We start from the raw sequence: 25,715 nt of genomic DNA, 5'->3' as shown, positions 1-25,715 counted from the left end.
AGGAGAAGAAAACAGATAAATGAAATTCAAATACACAAGGATAATCCCTGGCGTCTGTCCAAAAAGGAAATTATTATATTTGAAGTTATGAAAGTGCTTCCTGAAGTAGAGGAAATGCACGAGATTCTTAGGCCTGTGTCTTGATCTAAGAAAAACATAAGCAGACGCGCACTGGCAGAAAGCCCCTCCATGTGCACTTTGATTCACAATATATCTCAAAGCAGGAAGATTTTTCAAATAAAAAAAGCAGAATTGGTGGAAAACTCCAAAAGGTCCTTCTAGCCAGAGACGTGAAGGGAGGAAATTGCGTTGATTTAAGCTCAGTTTCTTTTGGCATCTGTCCGCTGTCTTCGTTTTTCTTTCCTAAAGTGAGGCCGTTTGTTCCACATCCGCTGGTTTAGATACAGTCAGCTAAGATGTTTTTCTTTGTCTCTCGTTATATCCACAGTAAGCTGATGAGTGGACGTAAGCGGCGGTATCTCACTGCTTTGTAGCAAACACTAGAAAACTTCAACTACAGACAGATTTCTTTTTCTGTGGACAAGCCAGAACAGACGTAAACTTTTTCATTCATAAATGAAACTTACAAGGCTGCGTTCAGTGAGGATGATACTTTCTTTAAATGTGTTAATCTGTTCATGTTCACGTTGTAATCAACGTAATCAATAATGAGAGGGTAAAGAGGGTAATTGGTGAGCAGGTAACATTAGACCCCGCCTCCTACACCAAGAGCGCCTGTACAGCAGCAGCATCAACAAATGACTTTAAATGGATTTGGAAAAGGCCATCGCCAAGACTCAATGAGACACAATGGTGTAGAAGCTCTGCAAGTACTTTTACTTTGATAATTTAAGTTATTACTGCAAGTAGAAAATTGAATGTGGTAGTTTTACTTTCAATTTTTGGGGTATTTATCTGTACCTTTACTTTAGTGAAATGTTTGAGTTCTTCCTCCTCTTCTGATGATCAGTCTTTTCTGTCTTGTCGTGTAGATTTAGCCAAAGGCCAAAACATTCTCTACGTCCCACATATGGACGCTTGGTCAGGGCCCATTTAGCATCAGTTAGTAGAGCGGATTAGAGTTCATTTTTTATTTTATCTGTTGCTTGATGAAGTTTGTGTCTCATGTTCATCGTAGAAAAAAACAAACATTTTCACAGTCCTGAAATTACTTGACCTTTTAAGGAAGAAAGTGCAAAGAGTAAGTGAAATCGATATATTCCTAATATTAATATCAGGATTTTAATGTTTTTCAGTTATCACCATTGCTGCTCTATAGGTAGACTGTGTTTTAGGAACAACATGAGGGAATCTATGGAAGCTGTGACAAATCTAAGTTTGAGTGCATATTTTTAGCACCTTGTCTGCAGCTTTTATTTACAACTTGTTGACGTTCTCCTCCTGTTTGTCTCGGTGTCTTCACAGCTTAGGAATGCTCTGTAGGACAACAGATCTGCGATTCCTTACCACGGCTAGGTGGCTTCAGTTCGGGACAATTGATAGTTGCCCCCCCGCTGAGTTCACATTGCATCCGCTGCTTTCCCCACCTTCTCCAGGGTAATCACCTAATTTCCTGGTGGTGTAAATCCTGCCGTTTGCAGTGCTCAACTGCCACAAACCAAGAAGACACCCCATAGGGCTTGTTTCACCATGACCGACACATTCCCCCTATTAATCATAGCCGCATGTTGAGGCATCCTCTTTCAGTGTCTGTGCCACATGCAGGTTATGTAATGGCAACAGCCGTGAAAGCCACTGTACAGGAAGCTTTCAGATAACACTGCAGTGATTTAACGGTTGGGTAAACAGGACACAACACCAAAGAGTTATTTCACTTGAGCCCCAAAAAAATGTTTGCTCATCTCTTAGTTATCCCTAAAGGCTGTAATGCAATCATAATAGTATGGTAAAATTATTTTATTTAATCGAGTCTCCATGTGTTTCAGCTGTATTCATCTGTCATCGTGACTTTTTTTTGCATCCACTATAACGCTGTCTTTCCTGGGTGAAACTCGAGCCTGCGGCTGCTACAACCTGACATCTTTAAACACATTGGAACGGTTAGGATGGCCTTGATCCCTGCGACCTCTCGACCTGCACTCGCGTCTCCACAGAGCCTTGAAGATATGCCTCGCCTTGGGAGCAAGGGGAGAGGCTGAGGGTGAGGGGTGGAGCTCCAGAGGTTCAAGATGTTTCCACTGCTCCAAGAGACGCGCTTGATTTCAAGATTAACACACACACGCGCGCAAGCAGCCGAGTTTGTCGTAGCCTCCGGGCCATGCTGAGCCCAGGATTGGTTGGCTGGCTCTGTTTGAGACCTTATGTGCGGTGGCCGAGACTTCTCACACAAGCGCATTAATGGGAAACATGAATGCTAAAACCACAACACAACTACAAAATCAGACGCAACAAAACAACAATGGAAGTGAGTGACAATGGATGCTGACAGTGAAACGAGCAGAGTTACTCACTGCAGTTAAGTGAGACGTTATTTTTTTAAGTTAGTCGCTGCTTAAAATGTGATGCTTGTCTTTTTGAGGTGTTACGGTAGAGTCCTTTTTGGACACTCTAAGCACTTACATCTAGAGGTAACAAATGCACGACTAGTTTCTCAGCATCCTTTTGAGAAAGGATGTTTCTAATTTCCACAATATTTTACTAATTTTCATAATATTGCAGGTGGAAGAAGGCTGTCCTCGAGAGCTGTGTTATGTGTCAGTCAAATAACATGTCCTTGTCAAAATTAACCCGTAAGGTTCCAAAGCTGAGGGAAAGCTGTCCCCATCCAACGTGACTATCTGCTCAGACAATGTTTCTCTAAGGTGTTTAGGGCCAAGTACAATGCTTTCTGGGTCAACCAGGTCTGAATGTCTTTAATCTGCGTAACAATGGCAATGTATGTTGTGCTTTCAGATAATATTGCCTATAGGAAGCAGATATAAAGTGCAAAGTATTTGTGTTGTGGCTTTTGCACTCATGATTTCCGTCAAGGCACTTGTGTTAGTTGGTCTCGGCCATTGTACTTACGCCACTCTTTGATGGCCCAAACAATTTCCCCATGGTGTGCATGTGGTGTGACGAAAAGGCCTGTATCGCAAAAGCAGCAGCACTGGTTGTCAGAAGTTGAGATGCAAAGGAGAAGACCCATCCTCCTCTCCCGCTCGCACCTCCGCTCATTCCTTATTTCCGACCTCTACATCAGCAAACAGAAGTGACAAGTTCCAGATACAGCCTGAATATTTCATTATGGCAGAAAGAAAATGTGGAAGGAAAGGGCACAGAGCCGTCGCTACATGGTTTTCCAGTATGGGAGATCATACAGCGGCTGTGCGACCGTTTCAGGTCTTTCCAAGCTGTCGTTCTGAGCCCTAAATGAAAGCACAACAACAGTGTGGGAGCCAGCTGAGCCAGTGGAGGCTCATGGACTTCATACTTTTGAGTCTGGGTTTCATATCAAGCCAACTCCACTTCCTGGCCTAACTCCTCTGGCTGTGTACCTGCCCTCCAGCCATCCATTTTCTCTCCAGATCCAACCTAGTTCCCTGCATGTCACACCGCTCAGAGCTGTGCTCAGAACCGCTCCCAATCATTCTGGTCATATCGTTTTTTTTTTCCTCTCATATTTTTCCTGCTTCTTCCACTCTCTCAAATTAACTGACACATTTCAAATCACTACTGAGGAGAGAGGAAATAAAGAAAGCCCTCTTTCCTTCTCGTTGCCTCCTTCTCTCAGTCTGTTTTCTTTACATTTCCTGCTCCTTCCCTCTCCCTCTCTGTCTGCCTCCTCTGCTCCACTTATGCATCTCAGCAGTCTAGGTTTCCTTTCCTGAGGTTATAATAGTTAGACTGTGAAATCACCCGGGCCCCGTACACACCCCTCCCTTCATCTGTGTGTCCTTCTTTCCCCTTCCACTCCCCAACATCTTTATCTCCCTCCTCTGATCCCCTCCCTCCTCTAACTACTTATAGCCAATCTTTAATATTTATGGCCTCAAAGCTTGAGGAGTGGGTGGGAGCACGGGGCTTCAGCTCGCCGATGATTACCCACGTGTTGGGAGGGAACCAAACGAGGTAAGGTGAGCGTCGCGCTGTGGAGCAGCAGAGCAGAACAGAACAGAACATAGATCTCTGGGCCCCCATACTGAAGTGATTAGGCCACAGGAAGCTGAACCTGACATTGCTGACACTAGGCCCCCTTACCACATCCTGCCTCAACATCCACCCACACCACATGACACCACCTCTCGATACTGACACCGGACTCGCTGTGGCCACCACAAGGCTGATTTACCTCTGGTGATATGTTCACAGAGGATGGAGGAGCAGAGGATGCAGCAGGACACTCGGGAGACCCAAAAAAAAGAGGGGCAAGAAGAAACCCGAGATGAGTGAAAAGGAATAAAGAGAAATGCATGTGGAAACTGCTCTCTTTATTGTTTCCTTGTTTCGTGGCGTGCACCATGGTGCTGGATGTAAACAGGAACAAGCAATTCAAGTCTATTAGCTGCACTGCAGGTGCTTCATTTTGGGTTCAAGGATCACATGGGTCAAGGCATATGAAATTGCCTTAGTTTTCTTTTCCTGATATGAAAACTTTGCGACATGGGCTCATATATGACTCATGCATTGTCCCACATTTGGATTCATATCTCTCTTAGGAAAGAAAAAGAGGAATAACTTGTCCAAAGAGAAAACATGCACATGTTAAAAATTGTCTTCACCAATCCAGTGCGTGTTATCTTTGCACTTGGCAATGTACGATGCAATGCTATAAATTGCATGGTAGTTCAAGTAAATAATTTAATGATTAAGATAACCTTCATGGCAGAGCACTACTGCCCTCTTGTGTTTGGGGGTGGAAAGGGCAGAATAAAAGCTTAGACATGCCTCTCCGTCATTGTGACTTTGGAGATGGTTTCACTCACTCTTTTAAGATAACACATAAAATATTGGTAATATATATTTTTCCACAACTTGCTTTATTAGCTTCTTAAATCAGCAGTGCATGCAACTTCCTTTCTTTACACATGAAAGCATAAAAAAGTATGTTTGCATTCTGCATGACATATTCACATCTAACATTTAGAATGAAAATAATAGGATATTCACCCATTTGAATTATGCATTCAAAGTGAATAACACATTACATTCAGGTTGAATTAGGCACATTTAGGCATTGATATGTTCACAATTCTTTGAGGAGCACTCAACAAATCTCAGCCGGGGTCAAACCACAAACCCCAGATAAATCTTTCCCTCTCCATCCTAGCTGTTGTTTGTCTTCTTTCGCTCTGTCTCCCTCACACTCTCTTTCGCCAATCAAACTGTGTTTCTTTTTCTGAGCGCCTGCTGCTCCCTGTTTGATTCCCGTCTCCGGTGAAAGTGTTTCATTTCACTAATGCAGAAGTGAAACCAACTCCATTTAAAAAGGGAGTCTCGCTGAATACTCAAGGGGCCGTGGGAATAATCAAAACACCGCAAGAGTCAGCGAGGAATACAAACTCCAGTTAGGAACAAAGGAAATGGAAATCAATGGCAGGATATGCAGATTTATTTGACAGCTCAACACGCAAAATAATCTTTTGGGAGTTTGCCCTCTGTTGCCTCCGCTAGGTTAAAATAACAACTGAGATGTGGAGTCTATAAAATTCAGCGTGATGAAGAAAGGGCAAAGCATTACACCTACTTAGTTTTGTGTGAAGGTGCTCCAAAACAATCAATAACGAATGCACTGCATTTTCAAGCAAGGCAGAATGGCCCGAGGCATGGTCATATCTATAAATGCACCGCTACCAACCTCAGGAATTAATTTAAAGATAAACAGTGTATTATTTAAAAAGCTGCACAACATGTTTTATGCGCAGTTGTATTTGTCAGTTTGTCGACACTTGAGGAGCTTGAGGAAGATCTCCATCTTATGGGCATCTTTCTTGAAGCAGCTGAGCAGGGTATAGTCTCTCATCACCGATTCCAGCATATCTGGCAGCACGTCGTACTGGAACAGGCCTTGTTCGTTGTAGGTTGCAGTCAACATGCCCTCGTCCAACATCTGCGTGGAAGCGTTGAGGAAAGAATAAGAAATGGAGTTTGAATGGAGAAACAGGTTTCTAATGTGTAATTGGGATGAAACTAATTAAACTTTAAATTGACTGCACTGTAACCCTGATGCGACCCACCTTCCTGATAAGCACCACCACCCCTTGCTCCAGACTGATCAGTTTGTCAGACACCCACTTGGTCTTGTTGAGGAGCATTTCCGAAGCGTTGTCGTAGCGATCTAGCGTGGTCTGCAGGTAGACCAGGGGCTCGATCCACGACTGGACCAGCAACAGCACGGAGTGGAGCAGCCATGTATCCTGCAGGGCACACAGATGAGGAGTCAAACTAATGAATTAAAACATAAACGGACCACAAATATCTCCTCAAACATAAAGATTATATTAGAAAAGATTATCCTTTATCCGACTATGCATGGGAAACAATACTCTGTTAAAGGGAAAAGTGAAAGGCACAGTAAAAGGTCTTTACCTTTTTCAGGGTCTTTAACAAAGTTAGTAAAAAATACAATATAATTGTACATAATTGTACTGATTGTACATTCTAACAGCAGCAAGACCTAAGAAACTGCGACACGTATAAATACAAAAGACACAGCAAAAACAAACATGACACAGCTACAGCTCTGCGAACATTCATTTTTGCATTCAATAACAAGCCATTTGTCCTTCAGGACTTCTGAAAGAGAGTCAGGAGCGATCAAAATAGACTTTAGAAGTGTTAAGAACTATAGACTTAATAACAGTCTGGTTTTAAATCAATGGCTTGTCAGCTGCAAAACATTCAGCGACAAAAAAGTAGGTTGAAAAGCCGTGGGTGAAGCAGTCTGCTTAAATTCCCCTTAAGCAGAGCAGACTTTAAAGCAAGAGCAAATGACCATCGCACAAATGGCCGTTAAAGTGCAGAGGAGGCAATATTTCAGCAGAAAGGGCAGAGGATAAATTACTAACATTAAGAAGAGCCTTGCGGTATATGCAGTTTTAAAGATCACATTTAGTATTATAGTGATGACACAACTTTCAACCAGCAGTTGCATGATACCAACGAGGAGTCCTTGACTAAATTGCATTTTTACATTATTTTCTGGACTTGGTGTTTGTCAATGCTCGACAATAATCCTCCTTCAACTAACAGAGCTACAGCTCACATGAGCCAAATCCCCCGTCCCCGGCCCTTTGGCTCAGTTCAGTTTCCAGCCAACTGATCGAGTTGACCTTTCAGCCACCTGGCTGGACAAACACTAAAACCTCACACAGGCAACAGACAAGAGGGTTTGGAAATGTTATTGCACATTAATGAAATTTGATGAGCTTTTTATTTTAATTACTGCAAACATTCACTTGCACACTTTAGCACTGCAAAGTGAGTTATCAATATGCATATCAAGTATCATGCATCAACACCACCTAAAAGCAAACACGCACACACACACACACACACACACAGAAACAAACACACAAGCACAATTATTATGAACAGGCACATGGACAACCAGACAGTGGTAGTAATATTCCTGCACACATACACGCATGCACTCACACAAATACATGCAACAATCCATTCCTTCATTTCTTTTGATTATGAACAATCACATAGCTGAAACGCACTCACACGAACACACTTAGTAGATTGAGAATACAGTTCCTGACAAAGGAAACTAGTAACGTGTGACCATGCACTTACAGATATCTGTTGGATTTCACTTTTGGAGCTTGGGATGGGTAAGGCTTTGGTGATGCATGCATAGCCAGCCTGGTTCCTCTGGAGCCGCAATGGAAACGGGACAAACATCTCCTCCTACAATCCACGAGGAATGGGTGTAAATAAAATAAAGCAAAATCAAATCACAGACACCCATGTGCACGCGTGCATATTTTTGTTAAAATGCATCTGATGACTTTGACCTTAAACCAACATTTATCCTTGAACTGCCCATTATAACGTGGCATGTACAGTTATAAGAATAGGTTTATCTTTTTTCAGGTTTATTCTCTATATTCAGTATTGAAGAGTATAAGCAGCAGCATCATCGCATTGTGCCTTTGTTTTTTGGACTCAGCCCTGTAGCCCTGACCCTCTCAGACTAGGTGAGGAGTGGACTCCTCCAACTCGGGGAAACGGTGGCCGAAGCTTCACCAGTCTCAGCCACTGAAAACACAGCGGAGCCCCATTTTGTTATCCAGCTTGTTCTCATCTGTAGACCCCATGCAGCGTCTTCTCTGTAACAAGGTCTACATCACCCCATTTCAAAGACAATTTTGCCTCTCAAGCCGCAGCGGAGTTAAAAAAAAAAAAGGCGATTCAACAGGCTGGAAAAACCTGTGCTCTGGCTGCTGTGGTATACCATTATCACACACTCCACTGTAGGCCTGCTCCTTCAATAAAACATCTTTGGCTCAGAAGAAAGAGGGAAGATTACTTTGAAGCCGCACAGTGAGGCGATGATCATGTCAGAATAACACAGCAAATAACACAGAGTATCTAACAAAATCAGTCAGTTCTCTCTGTCCAGCATATTGTAACACAAACCAGCAAAAAAACACTTTGCTCGCTTTGTATGATTCAGTCCAAGTGGTGCTAGTTTGTAGGCTGTGGAGCCCATGATACAAAAATAATTGAGTTTGCAACATGTAGGGTGAGCTGCTGAGACTATAACAAATGAACGATGTCTTTTTAATTACTTTTTTTAGCATTGACGTGTTATAAAAACAACTGAATGCCATTGCTCTCTGGATGACTCCATTTTATTGCCTAACAAGATTATTTTTCTCCTCCATAAAAAGTGATGTTAGACAGCTCCTCAAACGTAGCATTTAGCATCGCTGTCACTGGAGCCTAAGGCTACGTTTCTACAGCGCTTCATTAAATATATATGTTTTAAAATCTGAACACATGCCCAACAGCTTCAAATCTGAATTTCCTAACTCTTTTCCTAATTGCACTGCAGCTGAAACCTCTCAGTCCAGGTACAATGTTTCTTTTTTTATTATTTTTCATGTGATCATGTGTGAAGATTGATTCAGTTTTCTCTTGAAGAAATATTCTGCAAGAGCCTGCATGTGCCTACAATATATGATTTTTTTTCGAATACGGTGCACAAGTGTGAAGATTCCTGTTTTGCTCGGCTTTACTCACAAACATAGAACACGACTCCTCCGACACGCGGTAGATGAGCTCGGCGTGCTGGATGACTCGGTCTAGAAGTTTCTCTTGCGAGATGGAGGGGCAGCGGGAGAAGCTGCCCTGCTCGTCCTTGCAGTCTAGTGGGATGCTCGCAGCGAGCAAATAGGGCCAGAGCAACGCAGCCCACACACCCTGCTTGACTGAAGACGAACACATGCAGACGTGTACGTGAATGTTCATGAGTAAATACTCACCCAAATCTGCACAGGAAAAGAACGTCTTCTGTCTCTTATCATTAGTTGTCTAGTAGGGCCTGGTTTACCTTCTTCAGACTACATACTGTACATGGAAATCACCGCACAAATAATTAAAGGGTCCTAATTTATATCTGATGACCCCACAGTTACAATACATACTCACAACAACCAGCGTCATTTACCTGTCATCATGTTCATGCTGTCAGGAGTCTTCAGGTCCTTCTTGCCGTTCTAACCCATCCTGACTTCTTTTATAGACCCTGACCAGGTCATGTATAAAGGAAAAGGTCCTTTTGGGCATGCATGGGTTCTTGTAAAAAAAAAGAAAAAAGAAGCAAGATGGTAACCGGATGTGTTTTATTTTACGTGGACGGTTGAAACCTCATTTCAAACAGGAACAAATGTTTCTGCACACTTTCATTCTATCCAACACGCTGATCAGATTGGACAATAAGCCAAGCATGAGGGCTAAAAGAGATTAGAGTCATGAAACAAGAATTACACAAAAAAATGAATGGGCTATAAAAAAAGATCTTTTCAGCTGAGGTAAATACGTAATGCAGATTTAAACATGTGTGACAGAGGAAAAGACGGTGTGTAACTGTAACGGACACAGCACAAAGGGGCTGGATGAATGAGAGTCACTGGGATCCACGAAAACCCCTGAAATCTGTTTTGTATGTATAATTTTGACATTCCTACTCTTTTCTGCTCTGAGAACCTCGGGTGTGCGCTCGACCCAGAAGCTATGATGTCCCAATTGTAATGAATGTGTCTAGCTGTCGTAGAGCGAAGGAAGCACATATTTGAGAAGTAATCCATGCCTGTTTCAAAACAGTGCCAGCCGCGGTGAATGGGCATAAAGGAGTCCATGAAATGCTCCATTTTGCCATATTTTCTTTTTTAGCCCTGAACACTCGCTCCACTACTTGTTTTATCCTTCTGTTATTTGTGTAATCCTCCTGGAATACTGTAGAGAATGATTTATACGTCAGTTTGGGGTCATAAATACATCACATATTTAAGATACATCAATATGGGGCATTTTTTAATAGATGAAATACAATAGCCAAATACTGTTCAATGTAAAACACAATTATACTGTACATTAAAACAATGACAGTCATTCAGAATACTGAATAGAATTGTGTACGTGGACTGCAGGCCTGAGCTCAGACGTCTGTTTTCTTCAGTGAGACATGTTTAAAGATAAGCAGGAGACAGCTGGGCATCAAAAAGCAGCAGCGGACGGGCGTCGTGTTACCAAACTTGGCGTCGCGCGGATGATTCCTATTCACGAACATCTTCAAGACACCTGAAGCCGTGTGTCACACAAGTCAACCTGTTTCATATGAAATAATGTTCTCTCTTCTTGACATCTCTCCTTCACGCCTCCACTTTTTCCCCCTCTCCGCTTCCGAGACAGGCAGATCTCTCCAAAACACATTGTTCCGGTTAATGTACGCAGAGATTGATAGAGCTGTGTATGTAGTTAATGTAAATGATTTGTACATTCAAGCTTGTTCTGAGCATTCATATTTTTTTTTACTTTTGCTTTTTGCACACATCAAATGATGGCGTGCATGGAAATGTAAAACTAATGTCTGTTATTACCAGTATTTTAAAGCAGTGTTAATAACAATTAAAAAGACGACGAAGAGGTTGTCACAAAGAAGGTGAGATATAGATTTCAATCAAAGCCGAAATACACAATAACAACAGATTCAACAAATGTTTAATATCATAAAACATTTAAAACACAATACCCATGAACCCCACAGGAATAAATAAAAAGCTTGTTGTCATCTTAACAAGTTCTAATACATCAACATTTTAGCCCAATGTTCTCAAGTACAAAGATACTGTGAGCTTCCTAAAACAACAACATTCATTTAATGAAGGGTTCTCTGGTTTGATTGATTTCATTTAACCACAACATAAAGTAGCGACACAACTATAAATTACTTCAGAACTGAATATTCTTTCTCCTGGAGTATTTGTTTGAAAGGCTTTGAATTGTTATAAAAGTTGTTAAGTTTAACTGCTGAAGTTTCAATAGAACCTTCCAGTGCAATCACATTGAACACTGTCCTTTATCAGCAACCACTGGAATTCTAGTGCTTGAGTGACTGGTTCCTAAAAGATCCATCAGCACATTTTTATAAAAGTGAATTACAAAGTGTGAGTTGGCAACATTCAATATGAATTGCTTGTACCTTAGTTTATAATGCGAAAGTGATGAAATATTTTCTTCTGCTGTGAGTTTTAAAAATGATTAACCTCCAACACGTGAACACAAATATGGTTATAAGACAGACAGTAAGTTTCCTTGTTGTTATAAACAGCCCATGTCGCTGTGTGGTCATAATTCACAAACACCCAGTGTTTGTATTTACCGTATGACTGAAGAAATCTTCCCTTGTCAGGGAGTAAGACTGGATCAGTCGACAGTGTCAGCAACAATCCAATGACAATATACCTGTACATTAGTCATCCGCCATAAACTCACTCCCCCTCTGACCTGCGCTCACTTTACACTTTAACAATAAACAACCTCCCTGATCACAAGTTATTCGGACACGCACAGGGCTGACGTTTACTTTGTGTTTGTTTGATTCTGAGAGACACGTTTAAACCTGCTACACAACACAAGACGTAGCTTGACGCGCACAGTCCGGACATCAGGGCGCAGTGTTGTAACTTCACTGTTGCAGAAAGAAGCGACGCCCCGTTCTATCCAGGAACATGATTATAAATTCAGCAGGTTTTAATAAAGATCGGTTCAAAGTGTGGTGATCAGAGAACATCAGAGGATCAGAGTCACTTGTTGACCTGCGGGGGAGTGCGCCTCATTGCAGTGGTGCAGCCAAGTGGGGCCAAGTGGGGCCAGGTGGGGCCAGGTGGGGCCAGGTGGGGCCAGGTGGGGCCACCTTAATACAGTTAAGGCTGTTTTCAGTATTTGTCCTTTAAAGCCTTAGATGCAGCACACTAGTCTAAAGGGAATGAATAGGAAATCAGTGTGGAGAGCACTGACCATTTTCATAGACTTACTGCTGTAGTCGGATTTTTGAATTGAAAACGTTATTTTGTAAATTACAGCACACTTGTAATAACAGTAACTGTCTATAATCATATTTAAAGTTTTATTTCTAAATAAAAACAGATTTTATATTTGACTGATTTTATGAACTGATGAAAAAGCAGCCATGTGCAGTTATATAGTAAATTGTGGATGTGATACATTGAAATGCATCGAGATACATCTTTGTGCATTGGAATCGTTGACTGCTGAATCGGAGGACTAAGCTACCAGTGCCTCAACTTTACAGCTAACTAGCCAAAAGACAAACATATATATATTCTAAGCACTTAAAGACTGATAGATCTTGTAGAGACATACAAATTATCATTGCTAAGAATAATACTTGCTTCTGTTCTTTCTCCTCTATGATGAATCACTTGAATTGCTCCCCATCCCATCTGTTGGCACCCCTGCTCCCCAGCAATGGTTGAAAACCCATGACGAGACCTCCTCAAAGCTTCGCAATCTCTGCCAGAGCTGCGGCCTAACACCTGAGCACTATTCCCCTCACTCCCTAAGAAGTGGCACAGCTACGACTGCAGCTCTCCATCATCCGTGTTTACCGTGCTATGTCAGGCTCCACAAGAAGGAATATTGATTGTCAAAGATCAACAGTTGCTCCACCCTTGATGCTTTAATATGTACTCTCCGTTGCCCGATGCCATCGTGGCATATCCAAGGATTCGCGACACCCTTTTTGCGGCATCTATCGCACTCCTGTCCACCCTGGGAGAGGGATCCCTCACATGTGGCTCTCGTTGAGGTTTCTACGTTTTCTCCCTGTTGATAGGGTTTTTGGTAGTTTGTCCTTCCTCTTGTTGAGTGTTAAGGACAGAGGCTGTTGCACCTCGTAAAACCCTATGAGACAAATCGTGTTTTGTGAATATGGGCTATACAAGCAAAAGTTAGATTGAATAATATGTATGTGCTTTGCAGCCAAATGATATTGTTGCATATCCGGTGGTTTACTGGGTTTAAAGTGTTCAATTCTGGTGTGGTTTTTTTGTTGCTCATGTGCTTGCAGGAAATCCAAGTTCACTAGGTATATCCCTTGACAGCCAGGGTTCCTTTAGGGGGAACAGCCTCACGTTGACTGATGCAAGGTCTACACGTAGCAGCTTCACTAGGTAGTATGTTCTACTACGGCCCAGAGCTATGGGGAGCAGCTCACTGAGGCTGGTTCCAGGCCCACACATAGCAGTCTCACTAGGTAGTATGTTCTCCGGCAGGCTAATGCGTTTACGGAGAATGGCGCACACCGCGGAGGTGAATGGGGGTTACAAGTATTTGCTCATCAGTCCCATCATATCGATGTAATCATATCGGGGGGGAGTGTGACGGTTACACATCAGCTCAGTGTTAATATAATTTTGTTACATTTCATTTTAGTAAAAACATTAGACGTAGTTTTGTTTATAGAATCTTTTTTGAACGGACAGTTTATTTTCTGAGTTGGGTGCGGACAATTGGTCAATATTCTGTCTTTTTCTTTAAATAGTCTGTGTTTCTCTGTTGTTGACTGTATAGCTATTTGTGTAAGTACCCTGAGTCTCTGGAGTCAAATTCCTTGTATATGTACAGATACATGGCAAATAAAGCTGAGTCTTTATTGTCTATTCTTATTGAGCAATTGAGCAGATTAGATCTGTTTTAAAAACGCCATGAGCATATGTCTCCACTTGCAACTCAAGCTATGGGTCACAGCTCACTAGTAAAGACATGATGTGTTTTCTCAGGGTGTGATTTTAGATTTTCAGTCGTATAATAGATAGTGGCTCAGGCCTCATTTTTCTTTCCAAACTTTTCTCATCCAGATACAAAACTATCTGAGCCTGACCTGAACCAACAGGTATTTTGCATTGAGTTTCTGATACCATGTCCCTGACAGACATGGTTATTGTTTTGTTTACCAGATTAGAAGAAGGAAAATCTGCCCAGCCAACGAGACCGACCCAACCCAAACCTGAATACCATTTCGAAATTTTGTCGGGACCCATTGTGTCAGATACCCACACTCTACTGGGGGGTGGGAGAGCACTGATATTGCTTTTTTAAAATTTGAAAATGAGATTGCAGAATGTTTTTTAACGTTGTCTATGGTCTTCAGAAACCTGTTGTAAAGTCATGGTGAAACTTGTGGAAGCCTATTTTACAACTTTTCAATGAGACTTGCACTCGTTGCATTGATACCAAGATTCTTACAGATATATTATAGATTGAGTTTACTTTTAGCAAAGAGAGCTTGTTTTTTCATTATCCTGAACAAAATATAAAGGTTAAAACTGAATGATGTTTTTCTAAAATGAACAAAATGAGTTTTATTTTAGGCTGAAAAACATATATGTTCTGCTTTTGGAATAAATTTGCCTTTTTCTCATAATTGCTGAAAATATCTGCAGTAATTTTTTTATTTTTTTAACCAAGGCAAGCTTATAATTCAAAATCCATCAAGTAAATATTAGCGAGAGATCAGTGGTACATTTAGGTTCTGTTGTTCTATTGTTCCATTCACACACACCCAGTGCACTCACCCAAGGGTTCCATTGCTTTGCCTCGTTTTAATCTAAAGCAATTCTCTGGTTCGAAATCAAAGGTGATAATTGTTTTCACCAAAAAGACATGGAAAAAATACACTTTCATCGAAACACATGAGGCGGGGGGGGGGGGGGGGGGGGGGGGGGGAGACGATGGCGTATCAGCACCAAACCATTTTTTCTATTTGCAAAAACAAGTCCCTGTGATATTGTGTCTGGCACCTTCAGTATGTGGTGTGTTATCTAAATTTCAAAGCGGCCCATCTGGGGGAAAAAACAGGGAGTTGGATTGTGAATAGAAATGAATATGTTCAAATCGGAAAACATATTTTTTTATGTCTTAAATCTGAAATAACAACAGAGTGTTGCCTGGGATCCCAATATTATAGTTTTTTTTTGCTCCCGCATTGCATTATGCTCTGTCCTAGATTTCACTGACTATAAAGTTTGTGTATATTTCGAAATGGCTCAATATATATATATATATATATATATATATATGTCTGAGACCACATGTCGATTTGGATTTTCTTTCAACTTCCTCAGAGGATAGCTTTTTTACGTTGAGATTCATAAGAGGCTGCTGCCGCTCGTGTACTTTGTGCTACAGGACTTGCACAGTGCAGGGATCACATGCGTTAATCTCTCTGCAGGGGTCTGTGAGATGTGGCACACTTGATCTGAATTCATGCCGCAAGCAGAATCTGTTTGTTTGAGACAAAATGCTGTTCAGTAACCTAAAGTACAGCATTTTGAGGTAAAAAAACGTTTGGTTCACACATTGTACACACCTTTCACCACAATAGAGTAAAAGAGAATAAAACATTTTCCTCTAAACAATATCTTCACATAAAGCATCAGCGTTGCTATATGGTTAGAAAATAGATTTCTGCACCATGTTAAGACCGTGGCTGATTATATAGACTATAGACCCATTTTATCCCCTCACGCAGTATGATGGTTAATGTACACACTTGCTGAAGGTCGGTTAGCAACGCTTGCATTGGTACATTTTGGTCTCTTATTGGGTGTCGCAAAGAGGGTGTGTGTGTTTGTGGTCCAGGTATTACTGATGTTTTGGGAACCTTAATCTGTTCCTGTTGTCACATTATGGGGACGTGTCTTCCTCATGGGGACAAAAAAAGCAAAAAGAATGCCTGATAATGTAAATCATTAAATTTAAGGTGAAGACCTGTTTATGTGTGTGTGAGGGCAGCTGTTATTAACTTGGAATGGCTCAGTGTAAAACGTTATAATGTAATGTAGGACATGTAATTCATGCAGAAATGATAAATATATATTTAAATATTAGAAAATTAAAATAACTGTATCAGTTTTGAGAATGTAGCGGGAAAAAATTGAATTTATCAAAAAAAAACGAACAACATAAATACCATCACGGGATATTTGCCAAATAACAAATGGAGCGACGCCGGCGAGCTAGTTCAGGCAGCCAACTCGAGCTGCGCTGCTCCAATCATGTGACATACCTCATGTGACATACCTCACTCTCCACAACCATCTATAATACACACCAGTATCCACCTGTAGGCTCTGACAGGGGTTACAAGTATTTGCTCATCACTCCCATCATTCCTGTGGAAACATATGGGAGAGTGATTAAGTTGGAGCCTAGACGCCAAACACTAAACCTGAACGTGAGTTGTCTGACTGAACTGAATTACTGGATCTTTTTTGTTCCTGGAAAAAAAGCATGTTTCAAAACTCCTGAGTCTTCTTCTATGACAGAGGGATCAGGTTTTTCTTACCCGGATTCAGGTCCTCCCCTGTGTGCAACAGTCAGCAGACAATACAGCAGTGTTTATACATGACAGGTACTGCTGTGAGTTAAATGGACAGAAGAATGACAGGACCTCGACAGCTTCAAGCAGCATGGCTACAGCTGTTGCTTGCTTTTCTTACCAGCTGTCTTGTTTTTGACGATGTTGACTTCTTCTAAGGCTTCAAAAGGGACAAATTTAAATCGACGTGTTCAGTCAGCTCTCATCCACACACTCGCTGTAGCTACCAGCCAGATTGTCCTTTTTTGTCTCGGGCTGGTAAATTATTATAATTATAATTTTATATGAGCAAGAAAAAAAAACATTTGAATGATTGGCCTCAGGTCTGTTTTTATTTGTTCACGAGACAAGTCGAAATGGAGAAGACAGACTATGTGCGCTTTTTAATGAGAACTTTGTTATACAAAGCGACACTCAATTTTGTAGCGCAATATACCAACAGTCCCCGGGCAACGAAGACAACTACACATTTGTATGATTTTATGCCTCTTTATGACGGCTGCAATCAGGTCATTGCGTATATGTGTGGCTGCGTGCGCCTGTGTGTGCGTACATTTGCTTTGCAAATTTAATAGTGACAAGCACGAGTTTAATACTTGTTTGTGTTATCTCTACAGCGAAGACAATGTGGTCGAATATTGTGGCTTCTAGTTGCGCAAAACATAATTAGTTTCTTAATAAAAGCACACATTATTTTTGAACCTCTTTCATGTCAATGTGTAGTCTATCAAAAAACTGCTTTTTACATTTCAGGATGCGACCACACAGAAGCACAGGTCTTACTGACCGATGGGAAGAAAAATGCAGTATTTCTGCAGATAAAGCAAAGTCAGTCTTTTTTAGTGTTTTGGATTTCATGTTTATTCACAAATCACTTCACATGCACGCCAATGGTAGTTTCTATCCTGAATAGGACAAATCCAGACATCATTTATAGACTGTAACAAGAGAAACAAGAGAATCTGTGTTATACATGGTCTTCTCCCTATTCTAAATCAACACCACACCTAAAGTAAGAGCTGAAGTTCACTTTCATTTTTCCCATCTTTGATTTCTGCGGCTCATGGTTGAGGCACGGCACTGTAGAGTGACAGATGACAGTTCTGGGCTGATCCATTACCAATCCCCCCCCCCCCTCCAGGCGTAATTAACATCTCCCTCCAGTAACATGCAACACTCTCTCCTTCGCATGCAATCTTCTTCTAACTTGTTAGTCTGGTTGCAGCAGGAACGGCACCTCTCTTCCGCCTGCCGTACTTATGATCCCCTCCCTCATGGGGCCTGCGGTGGAGCACACCTGCATGCAAAAAAAACAAACAAACCAAAAAAAAGACAATTAGAGCACGATCGTGATCATCAGTGGTGATGAATTTGGCTTTGGAGCTTGTTATTTCCCAGTAGGATTTGGTGGCAGAAGCAGCAGCGGTGGCGGAGGCATGGCTGCCGTGCCATGATGCCACGCGTCACTTTTGACAAGTCTCGGGGGATAAAGGAAGCAGGCATAAAGCTTTAAATCAAATTGGTCACACAGCCGTGCCAATCACTGTGGACAACATATGCAGGCTCACAACCAAGGTGAAGCCGCCGTTGCGCGCCTCGGCGGTGAGCAATCTCGCTGTGCTCTAAAATGGAAATGAAACTGTTACACACCCACAGCTATTGAGGAAGGGATTTGCGTGGGCCGAGGTACAACTATACTCGATCGCCACTGTGGGAGAAGCTTTGGCTTTGCCCTTCTTCAAAGTGAGATTTACAAAAAGGAAATGCTTGGCGAGGTTTATTCAAAAGAAGCTCCTGATGGTGGGAAGACAAAAGGTACTTCACACCATCCTCCCTGGGGCACATGTACTCCAAAGCTGCACTGCTCCGCTTTACTCCTTATTCTAAGTACACGTTCCCCCCTAGAGTGCACTGCACCCTCGCCTGCTCATGTCTCTCCTGCTCAATCTTTTAAATTCCATTTTTTTTTCTCCATTCTCTCTGTACCTACCCGTATTTCTCTTGCTTGTCTTCTCCCTATACACCCCGCTGTTCCTCTTGTCTGCATCCCCCTCCCCTATCTTGTACCCACTCTCACCTCTAACTTTCTATCTCATACCTCCTGCTCTCCTCTCTCTCCTGCTCTCCTCTCTCTCTGCCTCCTCTTCCTCTCTGTCTCTCGGTCCATCTCTCTCTCTCTCTCTGCAGCCACGTGTTGGCTAGCTCAGAGCAAAACCCTCTATTAACAGAAGCCAAGGCCAGATGGCGGCTCAGAGATGGATCATATCAACTCTGAAGGTCTCCGTGAGTTCCAGACTTTGTTTTTTTCTTCTTCTTCTCCTTCTTTCTTGGGCATCTCAAAAATAACCTGCACTTTTACCATTTCACCTACACAACCCTGTGTGGGACTTGTTACTTAATTTACGATTTCACATCGGCTCAGGAAAGATCAGAAGAGGCAAATATACTTAAATCTTATCTCGCTGTCATTCTGTTTTATCTGTGGTACTAAAGTACTGACGGAGAAAACTTTGCTCAGAAAACATTTCTGGCCATTTCTTATCTGACTTAGTGTGCCAAAAGAAACTAGTCAGGGAATAAGAGCGTTATCTGCACATTTTGGACATTCATTATTTTTTTCTGTGATACACTTGTTACAATACAAATTCCTTTGTGTACCCTCACTAAAGGCTGTCAAACTGTGATGGGTCTTGTTAACACAAAGAATTCAAATCCCCTGACGACACTATTTATTCCCACAGGGTACTTGTGACTGTAGAACAAGGAACGTAACGTGTCTGTTAGTCCAACACGAAGAGAAGCAGGTACGATTTATATCCATGGGGAGAAAACCCTGCAGTTTGTCTAATGAGGCATAGCCAGACTTTACACTGTGGTCAGTTCAGGAGATGAGCGTGAAATTCCCCCATTAAATAATGTGAATCTCACATTAACAGCAGCTTCGAAGGCAAACGCGTCCATGGTAGGGATGACTAACTTATAATTCATCGTCTCTCCGAAAGTTTCTTCCCAGATCAAAGGTGCTGTGTATCAGAATGCCTGTTTGTGTTGTTACTGTGTGTGAAATGAGAGCACCGGGGCATACGAGGGGTTTTGGCCGACAGCCTCTGAGCTGCTGGCCGGCCCTCGATACCAAAACAAGCCACTACTGTACTTCCTGTTTTGTGAGTCCGCGTCTTTGCCTGCCGTGTAACTCGCCCCCTCCCCTTCTATCTGTTTGCCATGCTGGAGCTTTATTCTTGCCATTCTTCTTCCCCCTCTCCGCCGTTGTTTTCCTGTGCGGAGAAACAAGTTCATTGTGATTCGGAATGCAGTTCCACGGCTCAATGGGTTCTGTTTGAAATGAGATTTGAGAGTGTGAGCATGAGAGAGAAAGACACCGAACCTCCAGCCGCCTCGCGTCTTGATGAATAAAAGATGGAGGCACCAGCATCTTATAAACAACAACAGAGCATAATTAGTTCAGTTCTTTTATTTTAGGAACACTTTATGTGACATTTCCTTTGTGTGACTGTTTTCACAGCGCACGTCCCGCCTGCTTTACATGTCGTGTGGGCTTCCTCTGTCGCTTCCTTGGAAGTCAACAACGCAGCTGGAATAATATTTACATCCTATGCAAATGTTCACGCTGACATACCTTTTGGCGCGCTCTTATTTTCCTATAGTTTACCGTTGTAATATGGTTTGCCTATTCAGAAAATAGCAAACAATCCAACAATGTAAATTATGATAATTATTCATGTTATTTATGTACGGCCGCAGTATTGGTGATATTTCACACCAGGCCTGGTTCCAGCAGGATTGCTTCTTCCAGTAGAGTTTACCATTTATAACAGGAGAAAAAACAAGATCCATCCAATCATTTGTCCCTCTCATCCTCTGAGGGGGCTGGAGCCAATCCCAGCTGACATTGGGCAAGAGGTGGGGCCTGAACAGGTCGCCAGCGTATCACAGGGCCAACATACAGAGAAAAACGTTCACATTCACATCCACAGTCAGTTTAGAGTCTTCAGGATACCCAACCCCAATCTGCATGACTTTGGACTGCAGGAGCTGCTCCAGAAAACCCATGCCAACACCAGGATTCGAACCTCGAACCTCCTTACCATGATGCAACAGTGTTAACCACCGCACACTGGAATTACTGTAAAATAAACTGTATCATTGATGTAGGTCATATTATGACATAGTGTAAGGGCCACTTGAAGGGAAATTCAATGAGATTTCAAGAATAAAGTCATCATATGTGAATAAAGTTGGAATATTATGAGAATAAAGTCTAAATATGAAGAGAATAAAATTGTAAATTACAAAAATAAAGTCGTAATGTTGAATTGAGTTGTAATGAGGAATGTGGATCATCTTGTGAAGTTGTACTTAAGCTTATAGATTTCCCAAATAAGAAAATAGTCTTTTGGCTCATCAGCACCACACTACCATAAGTGTGTCTATTCTAAAGAAAAAACACACAGACTTGGAGGAAGTCGCCTTTTTAGTGGAGGAGGAATTGTCAGGCTCCAGTCTCTCAAGTAACAATGAGATTGGATAAGGGCTTTGGATCCAGAAGGCAGAACTGGATTATAAGACTTTATTGTTGTAATATTATGACCACAACAATGACTTTATTCTTATTCTCCAAATCTCAGAGTGTTTTTTCTTCATATGTCCCTATTAGTCTGTTGTATCATATAAAGCAGTCAAGATAATTAGAACTTTTAAAGCCTGGTCTGTATTAATCTACATCTCTTTGATCACTGTTCCTTTCATGGAAATGCAATTTCTGAAGATTGTTTTCAACATGAAAAACTCTATTTACATATTTGCCCAGTACAGCTCTTAAACATGCTGATTCTTTTTTCTTTTTTTTTCTCCTACAAATGCACCTGTAATTATTGGCAAGGCGATTTGTCCTTTTGAATGTCTGATGTTTCCTGAAAATGAATGTGCTACTTTAAAAATGTTCTTTTGTTGCAGGCTTCTAATTGGCTTTTATAATAATTACCTGTGGCTGTGTTGTGCTCGCGGTTAGGCTACATCAATCTTCTTTTCCACTAAGTATTTACATAATTGTGTAAAAACTCAGCATACGGATGCATGTTTCAGTGACCGACAGCTCACCTGACATTATCAAGACTCACTCAAGTCCCACATATTTCGAACACAAGGGAATGTGAAACAAATGTAAAAGCTGCCAAATCTGTTCGACTCAGGTCTGTGCCGCTTGTTGCTCTGCAGTCTCTCCACATATCGTCTGCTCTGTTGAATGTGGCCCTTTCTCATGGTATCTCTGATATCCCCAGAGCACCCCAAGAGAGGCTGATGGCAGCATGTGTTTTTTTCTTCTCTTCTCTTGGCTTTCTTGACGATACATCTGCACGGATACACACACACACAGCTATGCGCGCACACGCTGCACCTTCTTAATCTTCAGTTCCGCTCCGCCACCCACTGTTGATGCGTCAGAGTCAGAGCCCTGTAAAGTCTTTAGCCTCAGGTGCTGCCTCGGGGTCTGAGCAGTGGTGAGGGCAGGCGCAGGGTAGCAGAATCAAAAGATGATTACAGAGAACATATGCATATTAATGGGAATTTGTTATGGGTGTCTTTTTTTCAAAAACCCTGCTCACCTTCCGAACCCCAGTTCCCTGCTCTCTAAATTACCAACCTTTCAGCCTCCTGCTCTTGCTCATCAGACACCCCAAGAGTGCACTGAGTAGATTCAATTACAGCGGTAGTTTATGCGAACGTGGCGGTTGGGTTCGCGCCACGCAGAGCTCCTGACACGTTACCCAACTCACATGCATAATCCAGAATATACTGACGTTGAACAAATGACCTTCAGGCCCCTGCTCGCAGGGAAAGGTCACCTGGGTTGTCAAAGACATTCCATTCAGTGTGAGTCTGCACAAAGATACAAATGTTGACTTTCGGCCATGTGCGACAGGAGTCCTTTAATGCCCTAATCACATTTGAACTCATGCAGGGATAAGGATAATGGAAGGAGGTTTTCACTGTTTTCAATTCAAAATTAAACCTTTGCTTAAAACCAAATGCTCTCCATCCAAACAATGGTGTCCACGGTGAAACAATAGGAAATCTATAGCTCTAGGTGATAGATAGTCACAGTCAATTATAGAACTCACAAAAACACATTATTAATCTTTCTATAACAGGTCAACAAAAGCTGATTACTTCTTAATTGGTGACTGTGTCTACCATTTTCTATCTTGTGGGAGGTTAATAAATCAGGACACCTTATCAATCCAACCATCATAATTATCACAGACCAAAATGATTTGTTTAAGAGAATTGTCGGACATAACCTTGCCTTAGTCTGAACAGAGAAAGAGTCGACCGGTTCCCTTTTCCCAGAGAGAGGACATTCTTTAACTCCCCAGAAATATCTTGGCCAGTGGACAGAATGCAGGTATTTCTCAGACAATGTCTTATTTCATCCTGCACATACTGGATAGAGAGCAGCGAGAATCTGTTCTTCTCTCTCACAGAACAAACCTAAAAGATGAGATACAAAAAAAACAGGCGTTGAATCTATGAAAAAAAGAGAAAATCAAAAAGACAGACACATTCAGAGTAATCCAGCAAAAACTAAAGAAATCAGGAGGCTGGTCAAGCAGAAGCAGGCTATGCAATTTGTTGTATCGTAGTGACACTACACTCAGAAACCATCTCAATCTCCACTGGGCTACCTGAGGAGATATCTGTCGTTACTATGGCCATTTTAAGACATGACCTCTGGAGAAGGTCTGCACAATGGGGTCCAGACGTTCTCCCGTGTTTTCCTTCCTCATATGAAGATGCCACTTGTTTTTGTTGACAGAACATTGACTCTGGCGTCGACCCTCACCAAAAAAACTCTCCTTTATCATTGTCTTTCCAAGTTGACATCTTCAGCTTCTTCTACGTGTATGACACCTCAGTGTTTCTTCAGTGGCGCATCCAACATGAGTTAGAATCGTCATCAACACGCACACTGGCTCGCTGGGAATCCTCAGCAGAATCTCCTACTTCATTCTCACATGGGGTTTTACTCAATTGCTAGCCAAAGACAATTTCCGCAGCAACTGACTCAGACGTGTGCATTCTCACATACGGCCCCTCCAAATAATTTCAGGAGAATAACCAGAGTTCAGTGCATGTCTGAAAGCAGTTTATGTCGTTTGTCGGGGGGACATTTTAGAGATTCACGTTGTGCCAAGCAGTGGTCTTTCTACTTTCTATTTATGTGAGGGGGCAGCTGCACAATAGTCTGCTCCATTGTGTTGAACACCTTTGCTCCTCGCAAGTTTGAAGACAATTCATCCAAATGAGACAGTGGGAGACAATCTGCGTTTGGTTCGCAGACATCTTTCACATCTGTTTGGTACCTATGATCGTAATGAGAAGGTGCATCAGTCCTCTCATTTTCTTTTTCACCAAGCAGTCATAGACAGCATTCCTAAAAGTAAAAAGGCAGATGGAGGAGACGGAGGAGGAGAGGCTTGAAAAGAGGTAAAAAGGTCCCCTTATGCACAAAGTTGCACATGAGAGATGCAGGTGAGGTACAGTGTCCTTCATCATGACAGGAGCAGCTGAGATTGGTGAGGCACCCAAACACTTCAGAGAGTGTGACCAAGGCAGTAAGACCTACTTCACAGTGTGTGAACACAGGCTTAAAGGGGGGTGTGACTTGGAGGTACCTATTGCAAAAAGGCATTAAACACAACATTGTCCAATATTAATGATAAAATCGAAAAACTGCCACTCATGATCAGTTGCCTCATAACCAATGAGGAACAAAAGGATTGTAGATCTACAAACAAATGTATCAAAAGACATTAAATCTCACTCTCTGAGAGAAGAGTAAATAACATCACGCAGTTACCATGAGAGGGGCAGTGGTTCGCACTGTCGCCTCAAATCAAGAAGGTTCCTGTTTCCAAACCGGTTCGGTCAGGGCTCTGCTCTCACAGTGTCTGAGTGGTTTTTATCTGGCTTCCTCCCACAGACATGCAGATTGGGGTTAGATGTAGAGTCGAGCCAGAGCTGAAATATAAAGAAAAGATCAGATAGTTAAACTTTACCAGTTCTAATATAATAGTATAACATTCCTTTGTCTTCATTTCCTTATTACAATAACCCTAAAAAGAGATTTGTTTTTTACCTTCTTCCCTGTTTTGCCGCTGTATAATGTTTAATAGGAGATATAGTATTTTTGTCTTAAATCTACGTCTACTCATTATTTAGCAGCCAGGCATTATGATGCTGCTCACCCTCTGCAAAGAACTTGGCCTTTCATATGAGGTGATGAAAACCGTTTCTCACACCTGAATGGAAAATGTGAGCACGTCAGAAGTACAATTATACATGATCCTCGCCGCTGACCTTCTCCCTGGTCTGAGGCGTGCTCACATTCCCACCGCCTCCTCAGGGACAAATAAACACAATAGATACAGAAGAAGAGATTAAACGAAGGAAGAATATGGGCGACAAATGCAAATGACACAATCGTTATTGATTGCTAATGATGAGCTTGTTCCAACTTGTCCTCTGTCAGTGTTAATATTCAGTCCGGCCTTGAGTCCTTGCCTCTGCTCACTGCTTTGATTGACAGTTGGGGTCCACGATAACCATTCATAATGGACAGGCTTGTGCAAAGATAGCCGTGTGTGGACAGGAGTATGGGCAGCATGACACATGACAGCCTTGAAATAGCCAAGGCTTTGTTTGCCTAGCGGAGACCTACCGACCGCTCTATCTCACCACTCTCTCTCAGCCTCACCTTATAATGGGCATCAACAAGTGATCTCTCTGAAACCACGGGCAGGCCGTAATGAATAGCCAGAGGGGTACCAGCAGTTTTTGA

At 42.0% G+C, this 25,715-nt stretch overlaps 1 protein-coding gene across 1 annotated transcript; it reads right to left on the bottom strand.

Moving 5' to 3' along the window:
* Window positions 1-5,529: 5,529 nt before the first annotated feature.
* Window positions 5,530-9,749, bottom strand: smtla (somatolactin alpha). The gene is made up of 5 exons (XM_034605527.1): window positions 9,620-9,749; window positions 9,193-9,380; window positions 7,741-7,854; window positions 6,177-6,356; window positions 5,530-6,049 (listed from the first exon to the last, which is right to left on the bottom strand). Exons 1-5 carry the CDS (start codon window positions 9,633-9,635, stop codon window positions 5,855-5,857), a joined length of 693 nt encoding a protein of 230 aa, XP_034461418.1. The 5' UTR covers window positions 9,636-9,749; the 3' UTR covers window positions 5,530-5,854.
* Window positions 9,750-25,715: the final 15,966 nt, after the last annotated feature.

Source organism: Hippoglossus hippoglossus, chromosome 13 (assembly GCF_009819705.1).
Source record: "Hippoglossus hippoglossus isolate fHipHip1 chromosome 13, fHipHip1.pri, whole genome shotgun sequence".
Taxonomy (NCBI): Eukaryota; Metazoa; Chordata; class Actinopteri; order Pleuronectiformes; family Pleuronectidae; genus Hippoglossus; species Hippoglossus hippoglossus.
This window is presented reverse-complemented; position numbering and strand designations above follow the sequence as displayed.

Bases quoted from the DNA above. Each gene is read 5' to 3' on its own strand.
- smtla (XM_034605527.1), bottom strand. The intron at 6,357-7,740 runs GTAAGTGCATGG...TGTGCCCTGCAG, and splicing joins GTGAAATCCAACAGATATCT to GATACATGGCTGCTCCACTC. The intron at 6,050-6,176 runs GTGGGTCGCATC...GCTTCCACGCAG, and splicing joins TGGTGGTGCTTATCAGGAAG to ATGTTGGACGAGGGCATGTT.